The sequence below is a fragment of the Brachypodium distachyon genome, chromosome 1, assembly GCF_000005505.3.
Source record: "Brachypodium distachyon strain Bd21 chromosome 1, Brachypodium_distachyon_v3.0, whole genome shotgun sequence".
Classification (NCBI taxonomy): domain Eukaryota; kingdom Viridiplantae; phylum Streptophyta; class Magnoliopsida; order Poales; family Poaceae; genus Brachypodium; species Brachypodium distachyon.
Genome location: NC_016131.3, coordinates 44,443,796 through 44,466,827, shown reverse-complemented (window position 1 = coordinate 44,466,827; position 23,032 = coordinate 44,443,796). Strand labels below are relative to the sequence as shown.

Sequence of the window (23,032 nt, the reverse complement as noted above, 5' to 3'; positions counted from 1 at the left end):
TGTTGATCTTTACCAAGCTTGTTCCTTGGAAGCTCAAACGTGATTGGATCAGCTCCAAACTTGGTGAGTTCATTCCACACTAAGAGCACTTCGATTTGGTCTGTTGGTTTGAGGATTAAGTGGTCAGAGAGCAGGCTGGAACCTCAGAGGTGCGCAGTGTTGGGATATTGTCGGTTTGAGGGGTCAAACAATGTCGGATTCAGCTGAAATTTTGACAGCGTGTTGAGGACACATAGAACTACATATCTGTCAAGTTTCACGCACTTTGGTCCACCCATTTAAGAACAGTAATCTGAAAACCGAAGAGGACAAAAACTATATTTCTCTGTTTAGTTGAATTTGAGCTATATCCTTTTGCTCCTGTTAAGAGTGGTTGTTGTTGATGGTGATAGCAAGTTTGTAACTTGTAAAGGTACTGTTGGAGTGGACCGGTCGGTCCCGTGGTTTTTACTCCTCACGTTGTGGAGGTTTTTTCACGTTAAATTCTTGTGTCACTTGTGCATGTTGATTGTGTTTATTCCGCTGCTTACTTGTTGGTTGAAACTATTATCAAAGTTCATTACAGGTTGAAGGGGTTTAGGTTTGCTTAATTGCTGTCCAAATCCCAACGGGAAGCTCTTAGCAGATTTCAGTGACTCGGGCAAAAATGTGTAAAGTGGAGACTACGGTGCTATGCGATCACTACGATGAACAAGCTTCAATCCCCAGCTGACGTCTTTGCAATGTCGGACATGCGGCACAATCTTCCCGGTGTCCGCCCCTCGCTTGAGCCGGCAGTCGTAGAACGGCGGCGCGTGGAAGCATGGCTCCATGGAGATATCCCGTCCACACGGAGGGTCAGCCACCGTGGAGCCGTTGTCCGGCTTGTACATCACCCACGGTGTCAGGCCGCCGAGGCCCTGCGCCACGTAACCGAACGTGGACCAGCCGCTGGTCACCAGCACGTCGGTGAGGCTCAGCAGGTAGATCTCGGCCCACGCCTTGGCGTCGTGCGACTTGGCTCCGAAGCGCTGGTACTCCTCGTGGCTTGGCTGGTGCACGCCCACCGCCTCGCCGGTGGCCGTCGCGTGCTCCCAGTACATGCTCTTGATCTTCTCATAGTACCATGACTTCAGCGAGGTGACAAGTACGGCTTTGGACAATGGCGGCTTTCGGGCAGCGACGATGGCGGGCTCCTCTGTTCCTGTGCCGAGAATAACCTCTGGGAGCAGATTCTCTTTCTGCGTACACTTGGTGATCTGCTCTAGGAGCTCCGGCGACTCCGGCTGGATCCCGAAGACCCGCACCTGGATACCGACTCGCTGGTCCACCGCCGCGAGGTAAGCATCGTAGTACCGCGTGACGAGGCCCCAGATGCGGTTGTTCGGGTGGAACAGGTACCGGCCGAGGTGGTGGAATGCGGTGTCCGGCTCCGGGAAGAGCATGTCGAGCTCCTCCTGGAAGCCCGTGACCAGGAACAGCCCCGGCACAATGTAGTTGTCGGTTCTCATCACCAGCCACTGGATATCCCGGAGATGCCTCTGGTCCTCGTCGCAGAAGAACAGTTGGTCCTGCTTCGTAGCGTCGTGGTCGAGATGGATGTACGCGAACGCCGGCAGCGGCTGATCACGGACCTTGTTGTTCTTCAGCATGTTCCTGTAACTCTCCGCGGTGCCGACACTGAAGTTGGTGTAGCTTACCAGCGGGAAATCCGGTGGAAGCAGCCACGTTGTGTCGGGGAAGGGCTCGCAGAAGAGCTCGCCCATCTCGTTGCTGGGGTCGACGAGGAGCACGCGGCCGGTGAGCACCGCGTAGAGGAAGGCCGACGCGGCCGCCAGGAGCCGGTTCCCGAGGCCGCGGTACGAGATGGATACCAGATATTTACACTCCGATGACCCAATATTCTCGCCCGACCTGAGTTGCTCTACTGCGTTGTTGTAGGCGGCTGTGCCCGGGCCGCAACGTCTTTGCAGGGCCTCGTGCCGCCGCAACTTTGTGGCAAGGTATGGGGAGGGCTTCCTGCCGGCATTCCGGCGGTACATGGCGGATTGGTACCTGCTGTGGCAGGACTTCTCGTCGACGCCTTCAGCCAGGAGGCCACCGAGAAGTCTGTCGGGTGTTGTCATTCCTGCTGTGCAAAACAGAATAAATCATCAGGGGTCATACCTTTTTGGAATACAAAGGGTCAAAACGTGGGCGTAGCCAAATTTTATTACTCCCTCCGTTCAACAAAAAAGTCTCAAATTTGTCAAAATTTGGATGTATCTAGACATGACTTGATGTATAGATGCATTCAAATTTAGTTAAGTTGAGACATCCTTTGTTGGACGGAAAAGTAAGAAAGATGTCATACCATTAATCCAAGACATTGACTTATAAAGAAAGTATGTGGAGGGATGATCGAAAAACATCCATGGCTAAGTCGCCATTTGTTTCAGGTACTTTGTAAAACGGCACAGGAAGACAGTCCGAAACTTGTTCAAAATGGTACCCAAAATTTTAAAATCCTAGACTTCCTTTTCTTTCAGGCAATGCCAAGCAAAGCTTGGTTGGCCACATGGGCTATTTGTATTGTGATAAACTTCCGGCCAAACCAAAATTACTACTAGGAAGTAAACATTTGGAACCGGCAAAATTTCGTCGAAATTCTGAACCCGGATGTCTGCTTTACGGCTAACCAGTAACCACATGAAGGAAGATCGCATTTCCTTGACTTAACTGCACGGCAGAAAAATTGAGAAGCGCGCAAGCAACAAACTAGAACCACCCGAGATCAGAAAAAAATCATCAATTGTCCGCGCGCATCGATCCGACGGACGTAACGTACGTACATACCTTGTCCCGTCAGGAGGAGCCTGGGCACCTGGGAATCCGACGCGATCAGCACCCGGCGGTCGGCGGAGAGGAAGAGGACTAGAAGCAGAGGCAGCGAGAGCAGCAAGATGACCACTCCGCGCCGCCCCCCTGGCTTCGCCATGTCGCAACGTTGTGATGCCCTCTCGAGAGTCTCGACCTCTTCCAGCAAATTCAGATGGAAAGTAAGTAGAGCCGTAGTACGGTGAGTAGAGGTCAACCGTGGCGGGCTAGGAAGCTGTTCGTGAGGAGCACTCCTCGACCTTGTCCTTTGCTCCGAGAATCGGAAAGTCATGCATGCATGCACGCACGCCAGTATGCGCCCACGACGTGTGAGAAATAATTGCTCTTTAAAAAAAAACTGAAATGGCTCTTTTACGTATGACGACGCGCATCGCTAGTGGCTGCCTCTTTTGAGAGAGGCTAGATTAATTGGTACTCACAAAAACAAAACAAAAAATGGTGTGTAAGAAATGACAGATCTCGCATCGTAAGCCTGCTAAGACTGGATTGCACCATGACATGAGATTACTCCGTTTTGCAGTCACACTTTTTTAAGTTTGTGTGAAGAAATAGGTTCACCCACATGGTCACATCCTTCGAACCCCCTTGGCGTCACCGGATCGAGGGGGTGGGATTATGAACCATTCCCTTAGACCAATTCCTTCAAGAAATGCAAAGGTTTTCTCTAACGAAGATATCCCTCCTCCCATTGCTATTGGATCCCTAATCCAGGACATAACATTGTGGTCTTTTAGGCTAAGATGCAATGCAAAGAAAATAGCAGCCGGTCTGTTTTCCTCGTCTTTGTTGTAATTCTACCCCCCCCCCCCCCCCCCCCGCATTGCCTCAAAACAAATCCAGCAGTACCTGTATCACCTTCCCGATAGCATTTTTAGGGGATAAAAGGCAAAAAAGGCTCTCCAGTAGTTTCCCTATCACCTATCCGAAAAATCGGCATCCCCGACTCACCCCTCCTCCTTCTCCCTATAGATTGGGGCGGTGGAGGCATCCCCTATAAATTTATTGGTATTGCCATATGCCTATATATGTATCCTTTTTGTTTTTGTAGTTACAGAAAATTCTTAAAATAAAGAATATGAGAGATGATTTAGGAGAACTGCTAGACTTGGGTAATTTTTAGGAGAGAATATTTTTAAGGAAGTTCCTCATTTTGATATATAGGAGATAAATTTTAGGAGAACTGCTGGACTTGCTTAAGGACCCCCGGTTTAGGTAGAACATCAGTTGATGGATCATCTACATTTGCATCTACCGTGATGAAGATTTTTTCTTCTTTGCCCGATCCTTGATCAAAAAGAAATCAGGATTAAATTCAAGGAATGCTTGATTATCATAAGCAATATGGTGAACAGAAACAAAGATTTTGGGTGGCACTTCATACATGAAGAATATCGTTTGTGTAAATCTCGAGTAGAGGTGTGAATAGTAGAATATGAATATGGTCATTCCCATTGTATTTGTCACAGACTGTCAGCTTGTCCAACTCATAGTTGCCTAGTTTCCGGGTCGAACGGGTCTTGCCGTCGAGGGACGAGAATCGCTAGTGGCCAAAAATAAGGATCGAGCAAGGTATACATCTCTGGATCGACCGTTCAACAGGGGGGACGGGATCCATACAATTTGGGGACCATGAATCGAGAACAATACGATCGGTCGAGGTACGCGACCCTCGGCAATTTGGGTCGATGACCCGATACAGCAGGACGAGGAACACAACCCCATACCATTGACGATGACTCGGGAACATACACGGGGGGTCGAGAAACAAGACCCTTGCCAGTTATGGATCGATCTTACAGAAGAAATTGACTTGTATCAACTAATTTATTAACGTCTACAACGAGTGTACTCAATAAAAGAACTTACTTAGCCTAGAAATTCAAATTCATGACAGACCAAATGAGTAAATAAACTGAGTAAACTTCAACGGCCAAAAGCACTTCACTAGCAGCTCGTGTTCCAGCCTTCAGGACTTCAAGCTTCCAGGCATGAAGCAACGTCACTATTAAAGAAGAGAAAATTCAGAGTTAATTTAACAACGCAGCGGATTAAAGCGGAGAAAATTCAGAGTTAATTTCACAACGCAGCTGATTAAAGTAGAGAAAATTCAGAGTTAATTTCACCACGCAACCGATTAAAGAATAGTACAATACCAATCCCTTTCTTTTTTCCCTTGATGGTTCAGGTGGTGCTTCTTCATCAGCTGTTGGAGCATTGGCAGAATTATTCACCAAAGCTTTCCAATGCAGTTGCTCAATTTTCATGTTAAACTCTTCCAACAAGCTATTCTCTGTATCAATGTCACACTTACGGTGTTGATCTTCTTTTTAGCTGTGGCAAAAGCTTTTCAGCAGCCGTTGGTTAGCAAAGATAAAGACAAGCGTATCAGTTGTCTTTGCATTAATCTTATTCCTCTTAGCACTATGAATGTAAGAGTATGTACTTGAATTTCTTTCTGCCGAGGAGCTAGTAGATCAGGATGAAGTCGAGGAGGCTGACGCGGACATTGATCTCAACAATGTCGGTGATGAACATACTCGTCCCGATGACGACTCGGACGAAGAAGATCAATCGTCCAAGCAGGGTACTGCTAAACAGGCAAAACCCCTACTTGATGAGTCATAATTCCCCTCGCTGCACCTAAGGGGAAAAATTCCGATGGATCAAAAGCTTGGCGTTGCAAGCACTGCAATAAGACGTATACTAGCTCCTTGGTAGGATTGAATTCAAGGGTTCTTCTTTGCCTGATCCTTGACTTCATCCCGATCTACTAGCTCCTCGGCAAAAAGAATTTGGAGTACATAGTGTCAAGAGGAATAAGCTCAATGCAAAGATGGCTGATAAGCTTGTCTTTATCCATGCTAACCAGCGGCTGCTGAAAAAGTTTTCCCAGAGCTACAAAGAAGGTCAACACTGCAAGTGGGACATTGATCCAGAGAATATCTTGTTGAAAGAATCTAACATGAAAATTGAGGGGCTGGGTTGGAAAGATTTGGAGAATAATTCTGCCAATGCTCCAACAGCTGATGAAGAAGCACCACCTGAACCATCAAGGAAGAAAAGAAAGTGATTGATATTGTACTCTTCTTTAATCAGCTGAGTTGTGAAATTAACTCTGAATTTCCTCTTTTTTAATCACTAAATTTCCTTCATGCATGAAGGCACGCGGTGGTGAATTTAGGATCTGAAACTAATCTCTGCCAAGACACGTCGCAGAGGAGGAGTGCTGAGAGTGCTGCAACTCTCTGCTTACAATTTGAAGGTGCATGCTTACTTTAGGATCTGAAACTAATGTCCTCAGACTTAGCAGTGGCATTCACTAAATGTTGATACCTTAGCGTTTCAGCACATAACATAAAAATGAACTAAACACACATGCGTGCATGGCATTTCAGAGTCTCTGTAAAGAACACATTAACCAACACTAGTGGCTACAGTGATGTCACCAAATTCCAGGAAAAAGATGATGTTACATCACAGTGATGGCTCATAACTATTGATCTGATTAAAATCCCATGGAAAAACCACCCTGGTTTCTAGAACCAAGCTCTATACAGAAATAGTAACAAAACTTAGTGCAGTCACTTGGTAGAAAAGTGTCATTTCTTTTTACCAGAAATGTTGTTTTTCTTAAAGAGCCTTGTCAGATTACCGTTACTGCACTTCTTGTCTAAACATAATTCATTCCAGCTCTCTCTGCTTTGACGGACGGCAAGAATATATTTCTCATCAAAAACGAAAATATTGAACCTCAAGTCCTTAATTAATCACAAGCTTGAGCTGCTATACCTTACTACCTGTAGGACTTCTAAGTACCAGGTCAAATATTTAGTGCATTATCAGCATCCGTAGGATTCAGGGAAGAGCTTCAATATGCTAACCTGATACATGAACATCCCGCGAAAATGACAAGGCATAAAACATGAAGAAATCAGAGGTTTAGAAATTTAAAACCTCTATTGATCTGAAGTGTTCTTCTCTAAACTTTCTTAAATAGTACAGCACTGACCGACCCATACGAAACCGAGCTCTGAACTTGGTTTCTTGCAGAAACAAGAGCAAGATGATCAATAGAGGAGTATGTTTATTTTTCCGGTAAATCAATAGAGGAGTAGTTGAATGACGAAGCGAATGGGATTCTAGAACGCACCTTGCAGGCGCAGGTTCGACTCTATGGGCTGCTGCAGCAGGATGCCGTTGCAGTCGAAGCCGCATCCCTGGGTGGGGGCATGGACAGGATGCCGATGCAAATGAAAACAGGGGTGGCGGCAGGGGTGGTGCCGTGGTGGTAGGGCGGAGGCGGGGAGCTGCGGTATGGATGGATTCGGCCGGGCTGGGAAAAGGAGAGGGTGGTAGCTGGGTAGCGGAGGGGCTTCGGCCGGCCATGGCGCAGCCCCGCCGGCCCTTCTCCCGGCGATCGCAGCGCCGCGGCGATAACTAAGAGGAACTGGATCTCCCAAATCTCATACACGGGGATCCCTATCCCATATTTCCCGAACATCAAACTCGAAGATATCTCAAATCTTTTCGGCAGATTTCCTAAATCTCATCGTCTGTAATTCACTCTCTATATTATATTCATATCTTTCAACCAATTTTTTAAACTTTGATATTTCAAACTAGTTGATTTGAAATCGTATATTTGAAAAACACATAATTTAAATAAATTTTTTATTTTATTCAAAATAAATTATTTAAGTAAACTATAATATTATATTTAGATTAATAGTCTGTATAAATTACGAACTCTTCTATACCGGCTATAATTTCAACATCTATATATTCAACGGCTCATTTGCAAGAGATATATATATCTCATTCCCTGTAATTTTGAGTGTCATTCCAAACTTCATCGACAAATATCAGTGCTTCAATTTACAAAAACATCTTGAGAATCCATCACAACACTCCATAATTTTATAAATGGTATACACAACAAATATCAGTGCTTCAATTTACAAAGTCATCTCTGTGTAATTTCATAAATGGTATATACAACAAATTTAGTCTCTCTGTCTCATCTTAGCCCAGCTGCTGAAAGTAAATCTATCTGTGCAATTGAAATTTACACTGGCACGACAAACATGAAAAATCAAACATCATACGCATCTGCTACACTCGAAGTTGCCAAGAAATGTTGCCACTTCCATTGTTCAAAAACATCAGAGAATACAATATAGCTGTTGTATTGCACTTGTGCAACGTTTTTCGTCAGCAGGTATACAACAGGCTTGTTGGGTGTTCTGTATTGGACAATCCACATTGACATCATCACCGTATGCTTGCTGGGAGTGCTCCATCGCCCCGCTCCTGCTGCTGCGCGCTCCCCGCGCCATGTCTAGCCGACCTGCGCCCCTTCCATCCTCCCCTGCGCCCCTCCGCTAACAGCCGCAACTCAGGATGGCAATGGATGTGGATATCTAGCTAATGGATGGCGGGTATGAAACGGGTTCTCGCTCCATGGATATCCACGAATGGATACCCGCCGAATCGTGGAGTGGGCATGATATCACATTTGATTCATGGATATCCATGGATACCCGGTATTTAATAAAAGAAATAAATTACTGACATGTGGGTCCATTATCTAGCTATATGAGTCATAAAAATAGTTTCCTTCCTTCTCAACCCTAACCCTAACTCCCTCTTTTGTCCTTCACTCCCTCAGTCCAACCCCACGAGCCGCCGCCTCTGTCCATGGATATCCACGAATACTATTGTATTTTGCTGTTTATGATGTATATTGTGTGGATATGGATGTGAATATTTTTTTGTATCCATGGATATTTTCGTGGATGGATAATGAGTTTGGGGATGGATATGTGGCCGACCTGTCCAGACCCACCCCATTGCCATCCTGAGCCACAACGCCATGCCCAGCCGACCACCTGCGCCCCTTCCCTCCTCCCCTGCGCGGCTTCGCCCCTGCCCTCGCGCCATGCCCAGCAGAGCATGGGAATGGGCCGTTGGCATGCTCCTCCCCTCCCCTACTGAACCACCTCCCACTTCTCTCGGGTCGGGGCGCCTCTCCACTCGGGCGAAGCAAACAGAGAAGGAGGCGAAGGAACTAGAGAAGGAGAAGATGGCGCGTACCTAGGCGAAGCGAACGGACATGCCGGAGGGAGATCTTGGGCTCGGTGGTTGACGGATGGGGGATCCCGATGGCTATGTTCGATATGAGGAATGGGATGAGGATATTGTTGCAGGACTGTTTTGGGCCCAAATTTCCCAAATTTAGCTATTTTTTGAGGAAATCCCTAAATTTAGCTATTCGGGGTCTCTTGGAGCTGCTCTAAGCCGTCGTGGGGCTTATTTCCCGGGGGTTTTAAATGGGCTGGGCCTGCGGCGCTGTTTAAGCCAGTTTCCACTTACAGGCATACTCTAGCCGCTCTGGCTGTGGCCAGAGAACGACCGAGCGAACGAACAAAAACGTTTTAACTCGACCTGGTCTCGTATCTCCCTCCCGATCGATCTCCACCCCACCATAATCGCAGCCTTCCCGTCTCTTCCACGGTTCCACCTCTCCCTCCCTTACCTGGTAGTAACGTGATCCGGCAGGCCTGATCGACCTTCTCCCAAAACGAGGCCTTAACATATGTGTGAAGCCTTGCCCTCAAAAATAAAAAAAACATATGTGTGAAGCCGATTGAATATTTAGTACGTGCAAGTAGTATCATGTTTTTGGAAAGTAGTACTTTCCTTCTTTAGTCGTTTCGGAAATAATGCATCATTTTGGAATTGATTCCGTCTTTCAGAAATGAGATCCGTGACCCCGGGAAAAACGGACGACCCGCACCATAACGATGGCGTCGGAGGGAGATGTTGGCAGTGACCATGGCATAAGCAAGCGGCCGTCGCAGCAGCAGTCGCCGGTCGCCGCCGTGGAGAAGCCCGCACAAGAGCACGACGAGAAGGCCAAGGAGGCGGCGGCGGCGGCGGCGGAAGAGAAGCCATGGGTTGTAAGGAAGTGGATCGCGTCGTTTGCGGTTTGCCTCGCCGCCTTGCCGTTCCTGCTGATCCTGGTTAGCCGGCGCCGGGACGAACCGCTGCCTTTGGCGTCCGGATGGACATCGGCGACAACATACACACACCAAGGTATAGGAACCGATCGATACACGCCACATCTCGTCTGGTCGTGTTCAATCTTGAATTTGCCATGTTTGAGAACGAGATTTTTTTTTTGTCGCAAGAATTGGCATTGGACGATGAAAGATAATCGGGTTTCCATGACATTTATTGCATTGCTCGTTATGGCGATGGTGTCATTCTTAAGCTATATATGTGTCGTTTATTGTGCACAATGTCTCAATTACACAGCACCATTTTCCTTCCTGTTTTTGGAGATGAAAATTTTGGGGAAGAATGGGAGTAGGAACTAATTTCTCTCACGTGTTGCCGTGCAGAATCCAACGACGATAGATTCCTCGGAGGCCTGCTCGTCCCGGGGTTCGACCAACAATCATGCATCAGCCGGTACCAGGCCGCGCATTACCGCAAGAACATGGCGCGATCGCCGTCGGCACACCTCGTCAAGCGGCTGCGGGAGCAAGAGACATTGCAGAGGCGGTGTGGCCCAGGTACCAAGGCATACCGGAGGGCAGCAGAGCAGCTCGACACACCGCGAAACGGCACCGACGATGACGACGACTCCTGCAAGTACCTTGTGCTGGTGCCGTACAGGGGCCTAGGGAACCGGATACTGGCCATGGCGTCAGCGTTCCTCTACGCCATGCTCACCGGCCGCGTGCTGCTCGTTGACAGGGGCACGTCGCTGACCGACCTCTTCTGCGAGCCGTTCCCGGAGACGTCATGGCTTCTGCCGCCGGACTTCCCCATCAAAGACCTCGAGAACCTGACCGGCGAGGTGCCCGAGAGCTACCGGAACCTGGTGAAGGACAACAAGGCCGATTCCATGTCCGACCTACCATATGTGTTCGTGGACCTCGACCATGCCTGCACCTACCATGACAAGCTCTTCTACTGCGACGATGACCGGGAGTTCCTCCACCGGGTCCCGTGGCTGGTGATGCGCACGGACGGGTACTTCGTGCCGGCGCTCTTCCTGAACCCGGCGTACCAAGACGAGCTCGACAAGCTGTTCCCTCGGAAGGACTCGGTGTTCTATCTCATGGCGCGGTACCTCTTCCACCCGAGTAACAGAGTGTGGGGATTGATCACCAGATTCTACAACTCGTACCTGAAGGATTCGGACGAACGGCTGGGCATCCAAGTCAGGGTGTTCGACGGGGACACGCCGTTCAAGCACGTCTTGGATCAGATCCTCGCTTGCACGTCACAGGAACATTTGTTGCCTGAGGTTATGACGGAAGAAACAGCAACGATGCCGATGTCGGCGTCAGCTGGCGCACGGTCGAAAGCTGTCCTGATGACCGGCCTGAGCTCGTGGTACTTCGAGAACATCCGGGGGAGGTACTGGCAATCGGCGACGGCCACCGGCGAGGTGGTGAGCGTGCACCAGCCCAGCCACGAGGAGCACCAGCTCTCCGGCGAGGCGACGCACGACATGAAGGCGCTGGCCGAGATGTACCTGCTGAGCATGACCGACGCCATCGTCACCAGCGGCTGGTCGACGTTCGGGTACGTCGGCCACGGGCTCGGCGGACTCACCCCATGGATCATGTTCAAGCCTGAGAACCTCACCACGCCTGACCCGCCGTGCCAGAGGGCCATGTCCATGGAGCCATGCTTGCACGGGCCGCCCTTCTATGACTGCAGGGCCAGGCGCGGTGCCGATACCGGCAAGCTGGTGCCGCACGTTCGACATTGTGAAGACATGAGCTGGGGACTGAAACTTGTTCACCCGGAGCAGGTCTGACCCGGAGTGATGTAAAATGTACAAAAATAAAACATTCGAGGGAAATCACACTTAGTCAACGTTAACTCTTATGATTGATTGATTTCGGATGAGAACTACAAATGAAGAAGTTTAATCTAATCAGCAATCGTCTTTAGTAACCCCGTAAAACTCCTGCAAGTCATAGGAGCGAAAAGGCTCGATATAGAACATGTGTATTACAGTGACTGATCAAGCACAAGATGTTACTACTAAATTCTGCCTCCCCTCACAAATCGAACTCAATCGAAAAGCTTGAGGCCGGCGCCCACATCTTCGCAGTGGCGCAGGAACGGCACATGTGCCACCGGGTCAAGATCCTGCTGGCGCCGACAGACGAGAGACGGCGGCGAGTGCAGACACGGCTCGACGGACTCCGGCCTAACGCAGGCGACGTCGGCCCTCATCTTGCTCCAATCGAGCGGGATCAGCACCCACGGCCGCAGCCCGGCCAGCGCGTGCGCGACATACCCGAATGTTGACCACCCCGTGGTCACCACCCTATCGCAGTAGCTCAGCAGGTACATCTCGGCCAGGGCGCGCTCGTTGTGCGCCCGAGCCTCCGTGTGCTGGTCCTCGTCGTGGCTCGGCTGGTGCACCGTCACGACCTCGCCGGTCGCCGTCGCGTTGCCGTAGTACATGCCGTGCAGCTTGTCGTAGTACTCCGGCTTCAACGACACCACCAGGACGGCCTTCTTCACCTTCGCCGTGCCATTTGTTGGTACGCCGGCGGGGGCAGCAGGTTCGTCGGTCACTTGCGGCAGGAGGTCATGCTCACGCGTGCACCGGAGGATCTGCTCGAACATGACCTCGAATGGGACAGCCTGGTATGGCACGATGCGGACCTGCACGCCGAGACGGTCGTCAGCGCCGGCCAGATACCCGTCGAAGAACCTTTGGATGATCCCCCAGGGTCGGTTCCCCGGGTGGAAGAGGTACCTGCCGAGGTGGTGGAACACGGACCCCTTGGACGGGAACATCCGGTTCAGCTCGTCTCGGTACCTCGGCACGAGGAACAGCGCCACGGCGAAGTAGCTGTCGGACCGGAGCAGTATCCAGTTGAACCTGTCGAGCACCCGGTGGTCCTCGTCGCAGAAGGTGTGGTTCTGGAGCCGGAGCTTCATGTTCTCCAGGTGGAGGTACACGTACGCCGCCGGGAGCGGTGTGCTCGCATTGCCGCCACTGACATCGTCTTCGTAGCGGACGAGGTTGTTCTCAAGCATGGTCACGTAGTTCTCCTTGCAGCCGGACCAGAAGCGGGAGCCGTCCTTGTAGGGGAAGTCCGGTGGCAGCAGCCACGACGTTCCCGGGAAGGGCTCGCAGAAGAGGGCCTCCATTCCTGGTGGCTGATGGACGAGGACGACGCGGCCAGTGAGGAGCGCGTAGAGGAAGGTGGAGACGAGGCTGAGCATCCGGTTGCCGAGGCCCTGGATCGGGAGCCACACCACGTACCGGCACCCGCCATGCTCGTCGGCATTGCGGCCGGACTCGAGCTGCGCCGCGGCCTCACGATAGCGCGCCGTGCCTGGCCCGCACCGGCGGTGGTTCGCTTCGTACTGCCTCAGCTTCCGGACGAGGTAAGGGGAGACTGGAAACGGAGACGGCTTCCAGCGCCTGGAGGATTCGTGCCGGCTGCGGCATGCCGCCGGTTCGTCGTCGAAGTCCGGGGAGAGCAGGCCGCCGAGGAGCCTGTCGTGCTTGCCCGAGCCCGGGGACGACGCATTGCTGCGGGGACCTATTATTGATCCGGCAAGCGAATCAATGAACGCATGGAATACCGGGCCCTTAACGTGCAACCGGCATGGGTAAGCTTGGGGATAAGTAAGTGCGTACTTTGCTGTTTCAGTTCCGGCCAAAGGAGGGCGTCGGCGGCGATGTCGCGGAAGAGGAAGACCACCAGCAGCAGCGGCAAGGCGACCAAGAACACGGCCGTGATGGTGCCAGGACGGCGTGGGCGGCGCTTCTCTGCGTCCGGCGAGTCTATCACTCCTTCCATCGCCTCAGGAACCGTATACGGTCTAGTGTTGTTTATTTTGTCGAGGGCGCATGGAGAATGGAGAGGTCAATGGATTACTAAAATAGTATATAAGGCCTTAACTGTCTTACAATGCCAGAGTTGTTACCAGGTTCCAACGTACGATAAAATTAGGGATGACATTGTGATTCTTTATGAACATGTTCAATTTGTTGGAACGAGTCAGTAGATTCCTTGTTTGGAAGGAAGCAAACGAAGGCGTGGCTGCAATCCGGCAAAGTTTGTTTGTTCATGTGAACTTTTACTTGCCATCTCAGATACCAAAACATCACAATCAAATTACTAGCGGCTACCGCACTAGAGGAAATTGAATGAATCAATTGGAAAGAATGGGGCTTACAGCCTCGTGTTACCCACAATGGTAATGGGCCAAGAAATTTTGACTACATCGTCATCTTCTTTTCATTCCATGAACACCTCTTTTAACTTCATAGCAACTACACCAGTTGCACTCAAGGCAGAAGCTAGATTTGGTTCAGTCTTTTTATCTGAAAGGCCTGAACAGCAAGCTGGTGAAAGTCCCATGGCAAGAGAGTAACAAGAGGACAAAGAGATCCAGATTTTTCACAGCATAGGTACTCCGTAGTTTAATAACAACCCAAACAACGCCGCGCCAAAGTTCAAATCATTCTATTCTCTTTTACGATAGCAATCCTGTACAGAAAGATAATCCCCATGCACTAATCATGTCAGTCTTGGTGCCGACCTCGATCTTTGTGAATCCAGAAACAGTAGAGTAGTTTTTTTTTTCTCTTCTAGGATACAACGGCAAAATATTATGTCTGGATTCTAAAAAGTTCCTTCCAAGGCTAGCCATGAAAATAGTTATTACGAAACAAGAAGCTCAGGCAGCGACTTAACATTGTTGATAAGCTGGCCATCACAGCTTTTCAAGTGTGAAAACATGTGTGCTCAAACTCTGTGCCTATTCACTGCACAACAAAACTACGCTGATACCTCATTGATATGTTGGTTAAGGCTCTTCCCAGGTGGTATGAAGATCATGTCGTCCCAACCAGAATTTCTGTCATTTATCTGTAGAATAAAGAGAGAAGTGGACGTTAAGGAGTCGGAGCAGTACATAGTGTATTTCTATAATTCAACCTCCATCCTACCTCCATTTTCTTCAAGACATCCTCCAAACTCCCAACCTAAAGAAACCAGATGCATAAGTTCTCATGAGAGCTTAGGAAAGCAACACGAAATACATAAGATCACATACCATAATTTGTTTCAATAAGGCTGATCCTTTTGAACCCTTAGATGCCTTTTTGAGTTCTCTTTCTATGTCCTCCTGAACAAAGAATCAATTGGTGATGACTTAACCAGATGGGGTATAGTACATGAAAGAAAATTTAGTCTGACAAACCTTTTGAAAATATATTGGACAGTACCGCTTCTTCTGTTTCTTAACGACCAATAGATCTGACTGCACACACAATTTTGGAACTTTTACTACTCCCTCATTCCCAAATTATAAAACGCCCACACATTTCGAGATTCAACTTTGACCATTAATTTGACCAATAAAATGATTATACTATTGGATCAGTAGTATAATTTTTATGGTGAATAACTCATATATTAATTGTCCAATTGATGGTCAAAGTTTAATCTCAAAATTCAAGGGCGCCTTATAATTTGGGAAGGAGTATAGAGAAGGACAGTTCATCCAATGTTGAATATGTCGTTTCAAACAAGAAAAGACAGTCAAAATAGCCAAATAGTCCAAAAATAAAAAATAACTGCATAATATGCATCTCGAGGTGAAAGTTAAGCGAGTTTACGCTGCAGCTATGCCAATGCCAGCTTTAGGCTGTGTTTGCCAGTTATCATTGCGGTGGATTCTCATACTACGTTTGCCCCAACCGCTTTTGCCTATTTTATTGCTTGGCTAACCAACTTTTTTTTTTGCTTTCATGTGTATTTTCCCGTAGCAGATTATAGAATAACTTCAGCAACCGCAAACTGAGCCTTAATCATCTTGCAAGAGCCTTTATCTGGAATACTGTAATAAGAGCACTATGGTTGCTCCATCCTAAAGGTATTCTGCTTTTCTCACTAAGTGCCTTGTTGTGGCCACTGGCCACTCTTTTGTTCAATTGAGTAAACCAACTATATTCAGCTAGTTGGATAAATCAAAACATGTGTAATTTATTTTGGTTATCTTAATAAAGGAAAGTGTGTATTCCTAAAAAAAACAGTAAAGGTTTGTCAACCTGTCGATCCTGTTTCACAGTTTTACCACCAACTTCCAAGTTCAGCAGATAGAACTCAACTTGGTGAGACTAGGGAAATTATGACAGGACTGTTCATGCATTTGCATTTCTGAATAAATGAGTTCAGCCAAGTAGCTGATAGGAACAGGAAAACAGCTTCAGCTTTTGTTCATGTGTTCTTCCAGAATCCACCTAAGCCATATGGCTCATGGAAGTTTGCCTATAGTAAACTATGTATTTCTGTTAGAAGTCAAGTCTATGTGGTAAGACATATATTGCTGTTACAGATCGACAGATCTCAAAAAAGGTTATTTGCTAACTGCGGCATTGTGTTCAACTCTTACAAGGTATTTGACCAATTGGTGTAAGGTTCCCAAGAGATTTAAAATTGCATCCAGATTTTGCAGAAAGATAGAATTGAAGTTTTACTGTAGTGCTAGTGGTTGTTAACACTTAACAGAGCTTTAGAAATATAAACTGCCCCAAAAAATGAAGGTGGTGTAGGAGATGGTTTACAAGAGGATGAATAGAGAAAAACGGTCTTTAAAATATAAACAAATTAACAAGAAACAATCACATAGTATCCAATTGTTAGTGAGTATCTAAATTCTGAAAAGTGCTTTCCATAAGAATAGAGTTTCTTAGTAGAACTATAATTACCTGAAAAACAGGAACACCGTCAAAACCAGTTAAGCCAGATTTCAACTGAAAAGCCAAAGGGTAATAATCATCAGGGTGAAGAAAACTTATCTAGACTCCTTCCAGAAAGGAGTACCGGTGTATAAGATAACAGCATTCCGCATGTTCTACATTTAAGATTTCAACTTTGAGATAGCCATCAGCAATGAAGTATAGTTATACAGACCAATAGTGCTAAAAGAAAAGCTCTGCCAATATGGAGAATCACTGCATGTGAACTTGTCCAGCCAAAAAAAAGAAGGAAAAATGATATATATTATCTCAACATTGAAAAGGCACCAAGCCTATAAAATCAGGTGGCATTCTGAGGGCATAGGACTCGACAATAGCTCTCTAGATGTGAATTCCTGTGCCAAGCCACTATAATAGGTCTCTCACTTTGCATTGCTCAAAGTAAGTGTGCTCTGGAACACAAGTGTTATTTGGAGTCTGAAAACATATGTTATTGAAAAATATGAAGAATGAGGATGCATTCTGGGGATTCAGACACATCTTGATAATACAGTGTAATGATCTGTGACCATCCAACCTTTGCAGAAATCGATATTAAATGCATGAGTGGTGACACTTTATGCGTGGATTTTTCATGAACATGGAAAACATGACAGGGATAAAGTTGATACGTAGGAAGCTTGGAACATATAGTTCCTGCACTGCTGCTTTGAAGAATCATTTAATTTACCGAATGAATTTGATACTTTTCCAGTGAGATAGAGGGGTGGAGGTGCTAAAAATAGTCCAAGATAATATGATAGGATAGTGTGCCACATGTCCATCAAAGAGCAAACCTCCAGAGCATTCTTTATTTGAAGTGGGTCAGGTAAGAACCGGAATGCAATACCTTCGGCCTTCAACATATAAACCTGCGTTGGAAGGACAGTGTAAGGAACATTTAGATTCCAAAACATCAAACAGTATCAAAATGGTTCATGATGATAAAATACAGCAATTAGCGTGTAAATGGGCCGGTATCGCGAATACATTCCAGCTAATTAGTGGTTCATTTTCTTTCATATGGCACTTGCATTTGTGGTAAGGAAAAAATATATACCCATCCACTTAATTAATGGTTCACTTGCACAATGGTCCTTATATAGTCCTCACCATGGTGGTAAAGTACAGTTGGCATGGGTTTGCCTGTCTCGCCCAACTTGCGTCTCTCTTAGTCACGCATGTTGTAAAATGAGAAGTTGCGATGAGGATAGCCTAAGCTCACAAACCTTTAAAGAATGTATAACTAAGCAGCTAAGGAAAACCTAAGCTGGGTAAACTGGTGACACATAAGCAATTAACAACGGTATTACTTATGAGAAACGGTTCCTTTGCTCATGGGCATCCTTCTAAAGAATCTAGTGCATTTTGCCGGTCATTGAGGTATCTTTCAATTGCTAATTTCCTATGTATGTGTTCCACACTTCTGCAACAATACACGCAAAAACATAATCAAGACTGGAAACTCTGTGCTAAACTCTAGCATAAACTCTAATTCCCTGTAGATTCTGGTTAAAAAAAAGCAACACCACAAACTCCCTGACTCTGGTGCAGGATTGTTCCTCAAATGGTGGATCAGAAACTATTGTTCCTGAAATCACGATATGGTCGATCACAAGACATGTCAAGCTCACCTGATCAAGCGTAATAGGGACCACTTTTGCGCCCTTCCCTAGCACAGGCTGCCGCGTCCTCACCTGCACAACGAAACCTCCAGAACCATCAGTATATACATAAACCCAGCAGATGGCCAGAGATAGCGAGCGAGCGTGAGAGCATACATGGGAGAGGAGGGCGTCGGCGTCCTCGGAGCGGAAGCAGAGGAGGCCGAGGGAACGTAGACCGGTGGCAGGGTCAGACACCAGCACGAACTCGTTGCTGGAGTTGCAGACAGTGAAGACGGGCGTCCCCGTGAGCGCACGCGCGACCTCGTCAGGCGCGAGAGCGAGGGAGAGGGAGGAACCCTGGGGCCCCGGCGGGTGCGCCGCGGCGAGCGCGGGCCGCGGGGCCGCGAAGCGCGACGCGAGGTTGGAAAGGTGGTGTTGGAGGAAGGAGGAGGCGGCGGCGAGGGGGTTGGGAGGCGGGGAAGAAGAGGGGGAGGGGTTGGACATGGGGGCCGCGGCGAGCGGGAGGGAGGAGGAGCGTGTGGAGTTGGGCGGCGGCATCGGGTCGGTTAGTCGCACGCTCTCGTCGGCGCTACGGGCGCTTTGGTGGTGACGGCGGCGGCGGCGTGCGTGCCCCTCGGAGTGGACGAGGAATTGCCGGGCCCGGGGCGGATTCGGTGGAGGCGTCGACGCAAGCCCGTTTCCGTGTAAATCTTGCTTGTGATCGTGTGTTTCCTAGATTTTTCAGTTTGCCCAAACGCACTATAAATTTCCTGAACGGCCGAACTTGCTTAAATTCGGGCTTGTTTTAGCGAGCACTTTTAATATCTGAATGCGATGTACAATTGTGATCATTTGCTATGAACATTCTGTTCGCTTTGTTCATTGTGGACCCTTCTACAATGAGTTTGAAGACATAGGAGTCAATTACTTCCTATTTTCCGCCGTACACGGACTACCGTGTATCCGAAGATGATGCCTAGTCCCATCAATTTAATATAAGCATGTTCTTAGTATATATTTTTCATTTGTTCTGCTGCCCGATGACGAAGAAAATTTGGCTCGGCATCCAGAGGATTTGGAAAACTCACGTCGGCCCTTAAGAGCATCTCCAGCCGTGCCTCCTAAAGGCTTCCTAAATGGGTTTGGGGGACGTCGGCGTCTAAAATCCGACCCAGCCAGCCTTCCCAATTTGTTTTTTCATCCAGCGCGGCCTAGATAGTTATCCGGCGCCCCAGGCCGAACCCAACTCACGGAGGGGCAAGCGGGGGCGCCGGCTAGGGGCGCAAAACCACGTGTCGGGGGAATGACCCCGGGTAGGATCATGGCGACACAATTCTAGTCGAGATGACGGAGGCAAAGCCGACATAGTTACGTATGCCGGCATCGTAAAGTTAAACTAACACTAAGCCAGCATCCCGAGCGTATGCCGGCATGGCTATCTTGTTTTATAAGTTTGCAGGATAAGGACGAGCACGCCGAGATCTCTCAACGGTCTTATCCTGACCACGCGGTGCAAAGTAAAGTAAAGTCATCATTATCTCAAGAAAGCGGCAGCGCCTGCGTACCGGTGTCAGGTAACCATGCTAGAGAAGCACCGAAAGAAAATCTCTGACGGAAGCCGGCAGAGGATAGCTGTACCCGTTGCAGACTGACAGGGAAAAGTAAAGCTATCTTGTCCCCACGGTACTGCCTGGAGGGAACCAAGCCTCGTGCCTGGTAGGGCCCTAGGAAGATGACGTTAGACTCGGCCCACATGTCAGTATGACATGGCGGCGTATAAATAGAACCTTACTCCTCTATAGAGAAGGGGGGCGCTTAGGAGGAGAGCACTTAGGCATCTAGGGTTTTCCCTTCTTCTTCTTCCTCAAGAATATAACTCAACGAGCGCCATTGTAGAGCTTGCCTATCTCGGCTAATACAACAAAGCAGGAGTAGGAATCTTACCTCGACAAGAGGGCTCCGAACCTGGGTAAATCTGTGTGTGCTTGTGTGTTTTGTGCGTGTTTTCACGTCCTCCCTCATCCGGATCCTCCTACGTCCATCGGCCCCAAGTTAAGCCATCCTATGGCATCTGCCGTAACACCACCACGACAGTTGGCGCCCACCTTGGGGTCAGCGGCGGCACTGGTTAGAGTTTTCATCTGGACGGGAAGCTTTCTCGTCACCGGAGAGCGTGTGGTCTCCGGTTTGGTCCAAAGATTCGGCTCTCTGGGCTTCATCGACAACAATGCGGGCTGATTCAACGGCACACCGCTTCCCTATGCAGGCCGCTTCATCAATTTCGGCATGCACGAGGTCTATGTTGCTATTGACAGCCCTTGCAGGTACCCAGAGCAGGTGGTGATGGCTGAAAATCCCCCCGCCATCTGCACGGCTCGCGACCGGCACGTCGATTGCCCCGCTGACCGTGTGGAGGTTATGGTGACGGCTCATGGCACTGATGCGGGAAGGGACGCTGCAGCAAGTGGCGTTGTCCCAACCAAGTCCGGCAGAACGGCGAAGCTCCCTTTGGAGAAGCCGGAGAACATCGCCGCTCAAGCCGGCACATCGGCTCTGCCGCCGAAGCCAACTCAGATCCAGGCCTCCATCGAGCGGCTGACCGCGCCGGTGGCGTCGAATGCTAACCCGGCCCAGCTGCAGGCGGAGTTGGAGTTGGAGAAACAGAAGCTGCTGAAGGAAGCCGTCGACGTCGCCAACGCCCGACAACAGTTCGACATCTCGCTCCATGAGTATAACAAAGCTCATGGTCTCAGTTCTACTGCGTTCTAATCCTAGTAGAGTTGGGGAGGTGCGTAACCGTGGCAAGAACTTGAATACTAAGATGACAAGAGATGGCAGGGGTGTGCCAGCTGTGTTGGCAAGTTTTGCCTCGGAACTAAAGCCGAAATACAATACCCCTGTCAAGAATCTCAGGGCTGCCAAGGCTGCGGCTGAGGAGTTGTCGAATCTTACGGGAGAGGCACTTCGGCAGCAGTAGCTGCGCGTGAAAGAACTGCTCCAAACAGCTAACGAACAGAATGAGTCATACATGAGAATGCACGGCAAACCCGGTGCATCTCAAGTCATTCACTCGGCTGCAGATGCTGGTGGTCGGGTTGACAAGCAAGCATCCTCACCTGGTGGCAAACGGGACAAAAGCGTTAACTCTGACCGGGATAAGCAGTTGGAACGCTGTGACCCGGCCCTGGCCGAGAAACAAATAGTCTGAAGGGTTGATGATAGCCAAAGTGGTCTGCGTCCCGGTGGCAACCGTCGAGATCAGCAGGAGCGTTACTTGTATGATCATGGGCACCGACCTCGGGGTCCGGCACCCAATACTGCCGCGGGACAACAGGGTGTCGGGCGCAACCCCCTGTATCGAGGTGAAGATCGTCGTTATGACCGTTACGATGACGGATACTCGGCCATGGCTGACGAGGGTTATATCAGGCGAGAGCGCAACAATCTCGGCCCGCTCGGAGGCCGAATTGGGAACAGGCAGGTATCGCCCCTGGATGCACGACATCAGCTTGACAGATTTTATCTGTCCGAGCTTCTGGAGGAGCAAGGCCCTCCGGGAGAGCGTTGCTTCGCGCATCGGATCATGAGGGAGAGACCAGCCTCGAGTTTCCAGCTGCCCAGGGGTACAAGAACGTATGACGGCAGTACTAAGCCGGAAGATTGGCTGGAAGACTATGTCATAGAAGTAAGCGTGGCAGGCGGCAATCGTAGATGGGCAGTACGTTATGTACCCCAGATGCTCGTGGGACCGGCAAGGATATGGTTGAACAATTTGCCGGAAAGCAGCATCAATTGCTGGATAGACTTTGAGGAAGCATTTGTCAGCAATTTCACTAGCACTTACAAGAGGCCGAATCGTCCTCAACAGTTGTCCATGCGCAAGCAAAGAGACAACGAAACTGACCGGGATTACCTGACAAGATGGAACAATCTCCGTAATTCCTGTGAAGGGATAGTGGAATCGCAAGCCATAGCGTGGTTTGCCTAGAGATGTCAGCACGGCAGCATGCTGTGGTAGAAGCTGCAAAGAGAGATGTCGACCACTCTATCTGAAATGATCAGGATCGTCGACATGTACGCGCTTGGCGATCCGACTCAGCCATCGCTGATGCCGGCATAACCACAAAGGGAGCAGCCGACATAAAATCCTACTGGGGCATTCCGGAGGAATGATCATCAAGATCATCGTAACAAGAGAAGGGATGACAGGCCGGATTACAGGTATGGGCCAGCCCATGTCGCTGCAGTTCAGGACCAGCCTGACGCCCGCTCTAGCCAGCGTCAGAAAACAGAAAATCAGCAGTGGGTCAAGAAGGAAGAACAAAAGAATGCCTGGCAAGATAAGCCGAAGTATACTTTCGAGGTGATGTTGGATCAGCCTTGTCGTTTTCACACGACTAACCCCAACAAGCCGGCGAACCACACAACGCGGCAATGCAGCTAGATGCAATGGGCCGAGAATGGTGAGGCAAGCCGGTTACCCCCACCTCCACCCCTCACAGGCGCGAACGCACAGATCCAAGGACCCCCTCAGGCAAACAAAGCAGTCAACCAGGTGGAGGGACAAGAAATCCCAGGGTATGCCGGGAGAAACGAGTACAAGGAGCATCACCAGAGCTACATTATTTTCATCACTGAGCCCACTGACAAGCAAAGTCAGCGCAGGCGAGAGATGGAGGTCAATGCTATTATGCCGGCAGTTCCAAAATTCATGTATTGGTCAGAGCAAGAGATAAACTAGAACCGCGCAGACCATCCCAAGATTATGGCC

General features: G+C 49.0%; 4 protein-coding genes, 1 long non-coding RNA gene and 1 other non-coding gene across 7 annotated transcripts; 1 reads left to right on the top strand and 5 right to left on the bottom strand.

The window, feature by feature from the left end:
- Positions 1-483: 483 nt before the first annotated feature.
- Positions 484-3,027, bottom strand: LOC100826094 (galactoside 2-alpha-L-fucosyltransferase). Of its 2 annotated transcripts, none has more exons than XM_024461932.1 (2): positions 2,815-3,027; positions 484-2,110 (listed from the first exon to the last, which is right to left on the bottom strand). In XM_024461932.1, the coding sequence occupies exons 1-2, from the start codon at positions 2,954-2,956 to the stop codon at positions 663-665; spliced, it is 1,590 nt and encodes a 529-aa protein (XP_024317700.1). In that variant the 5' UTR covers positions 2,957-3,027; the 3' UTR covers positions 484-662. The 2 variants fall into 2 exon arrangements, with proteins under 2 accessions (XP_024317700.1, XP_010229902.2); XM_010231600.3 differs by having other exon boundaries at positions 484-2,107.
- Positions 3,028-4,562: 1,535 nt separating this feature from the next.
- On the bottom strand, positions 4,563-7,349 carry LOC104581614. Its single transcript, XR_729655.3, has 4 exons — positions 7,007-7,349; positions 6,811-6,899; positions 6,646-6,737; positions 4,563-4,858 (listed from the first exon to the last, which is right to left on the bottom strand). It is a non-coding gene; the product is annotated as an uncharacterized LOC104581614 (long non-coding RNA).
- Positions 5,283-5,671, bottom strand: MIR5172 (microRNA MIR5172). Its single transcript, NR_126916.1, has one exon. It is a non-coding gene; the product is annotated as a microRNA MIR5172 (primary transcript).
- Positions 7,350-9,659: 2,310 nt separating the features above from the next.
- On the top strand, positions 9,660-11,692 carry LOC100825779 (galactoside 2-alpha-L-fucosyltransferase). The gene is made up of 2 exons (XM_003560879.1): positions 9,660-9,951; positions 10,260-11,692. The coding sequence occupies exons 1-2, from the start codon at positions 9,660-9,662 to the stop codon at positions 11,690-11,692; spliced, it is 1,725 nt and encodes a 574-aa protein (XP_003560927.1).
- An 83-nt stretch (positions 11,693-11,775) lies between these two features.
- LOC100825472 (fucosyltransferase 6) lies at positions 11,776-14,210 on the bottom strand. Its single transcript, XM_010229561.3, has 2 exons — positions 13,544-14,210; positions 11,776-13,445 (listed from the first exon to the last, which is right to left on the bottom strand). Exons 1-2 carry the CDS (start codon positions 13,704-13,706, stop codon positions 11,953-11,955), a joined length of 1,656 nt encoding a protein of 551 aa, XP_010227863.2. The 5' UTR covers positions 13,707-14,210; the 3' UTR covers positions 11,776-11,952.
- Positions 14,211-14,362: 152 nt separating this feature from the next.
- On the bottom strand, positions 14,363-18,987 carry LOC100825582 (protein TIC 22, chloroplastic). The gene is made up of 8 exons (XM_003564058.4): positions 18,436-18,987; positions 18,289-18,351; positions 17,452-17,526; positions 16,625-16,669; positions 15,115-15,174; positions 14,968-15,039; positions 14,861-14,896; positions 14,363-14,780 (listed from the first exon to the last, which is right to left on the bottom strand). The coding sequence occupies exons 1-8, from the start codon at positions 18,817-18,819 to the stop codon at positions 14,691-14,693; spliced, it is 825 nt and encodes a 274-aa protein (XP_003564106.1). The 5' UTR covers positions 18,820-18,987; the 3' UTR covers positions 14,363-14,690.
- Between the last annotated feature and the right edge of the window lie 4,045 nt (positions 18,988-23,032).

What these genes read in the sequence shown, in the direction of transcription:
- LOC100826094 (XM_024461932.1), bottom strand. Translation starts at nt 2,956, where the DNA reads ATGGCGAAGCCAGGGGGGCGGCGCGGAGTGGTCATCTTGCTGCTCTCG. An exon ending in GCTCCTCCTGACGGGACAAG is followed by an intron (nt 2,111 to 2,814) that starts GTATGTACGTAC and finishes TGTTTTGCACAG; the next exon opens with CAGGAATGACAACACCCGAC.
- LOC100825779 (XM_003560879.1), top strand. Translation starts at nt 9,660, where the DNA reads ATGGCGTCGGAGGGAGATGTTGGCAGTGACCATGGCATAAGCAAGCGG. An exon ending in GACAACATACACACACCAAG is followed by an intron (nt 9,952 to 10,259) that starts GTATAGGAACCG and finishes GTTGCCGTGCAG; the next exon opens with AATCCAACGACGATAGATTC.
- LOC100825582 (XM_003564058.4), bottom strand. Translation starts at nt 18,819, where the DNA reads ATGCCGCCGCCCAACTCCACACGCTCCTCCTCCCTCCCGCTCGCCGCG. An exon ending in TCCCTATTACGCTTGATCAG is followed by an intron (nt 17,527 to 18,288) that starts GTGAGCTTGACA and finishes CTTCCAACGCAG; the next exon opens with GTTTATATGTTGAAGGCCGA. An exon ending in ATGTCTTGAAGAAAATGGAG is followed by an intron (nt 14,781 to 14,860) that starts GTAGGATGGAGG and finishes TTTATTCTACAG; the next exon opens with ATAAATGACAGAAATTCTGG.
- LOC100825472 (XM_010229561.3), bottom strand. Translation starts at nt 13,706, where the DNA reads ATGGAAGGAGTGATAGACTCGCCGGACGCAGAGAAGCGCCGCCCACGC. An exon ending in GCCGGAACTGAAACAGCAAA is followed by an intron (nt 13,446 to 13,543) that starts GTACGCACTTAC and finishes GATCAATAATAG; the next exon opens with GTCCCCGCAGCAATGCGTCG.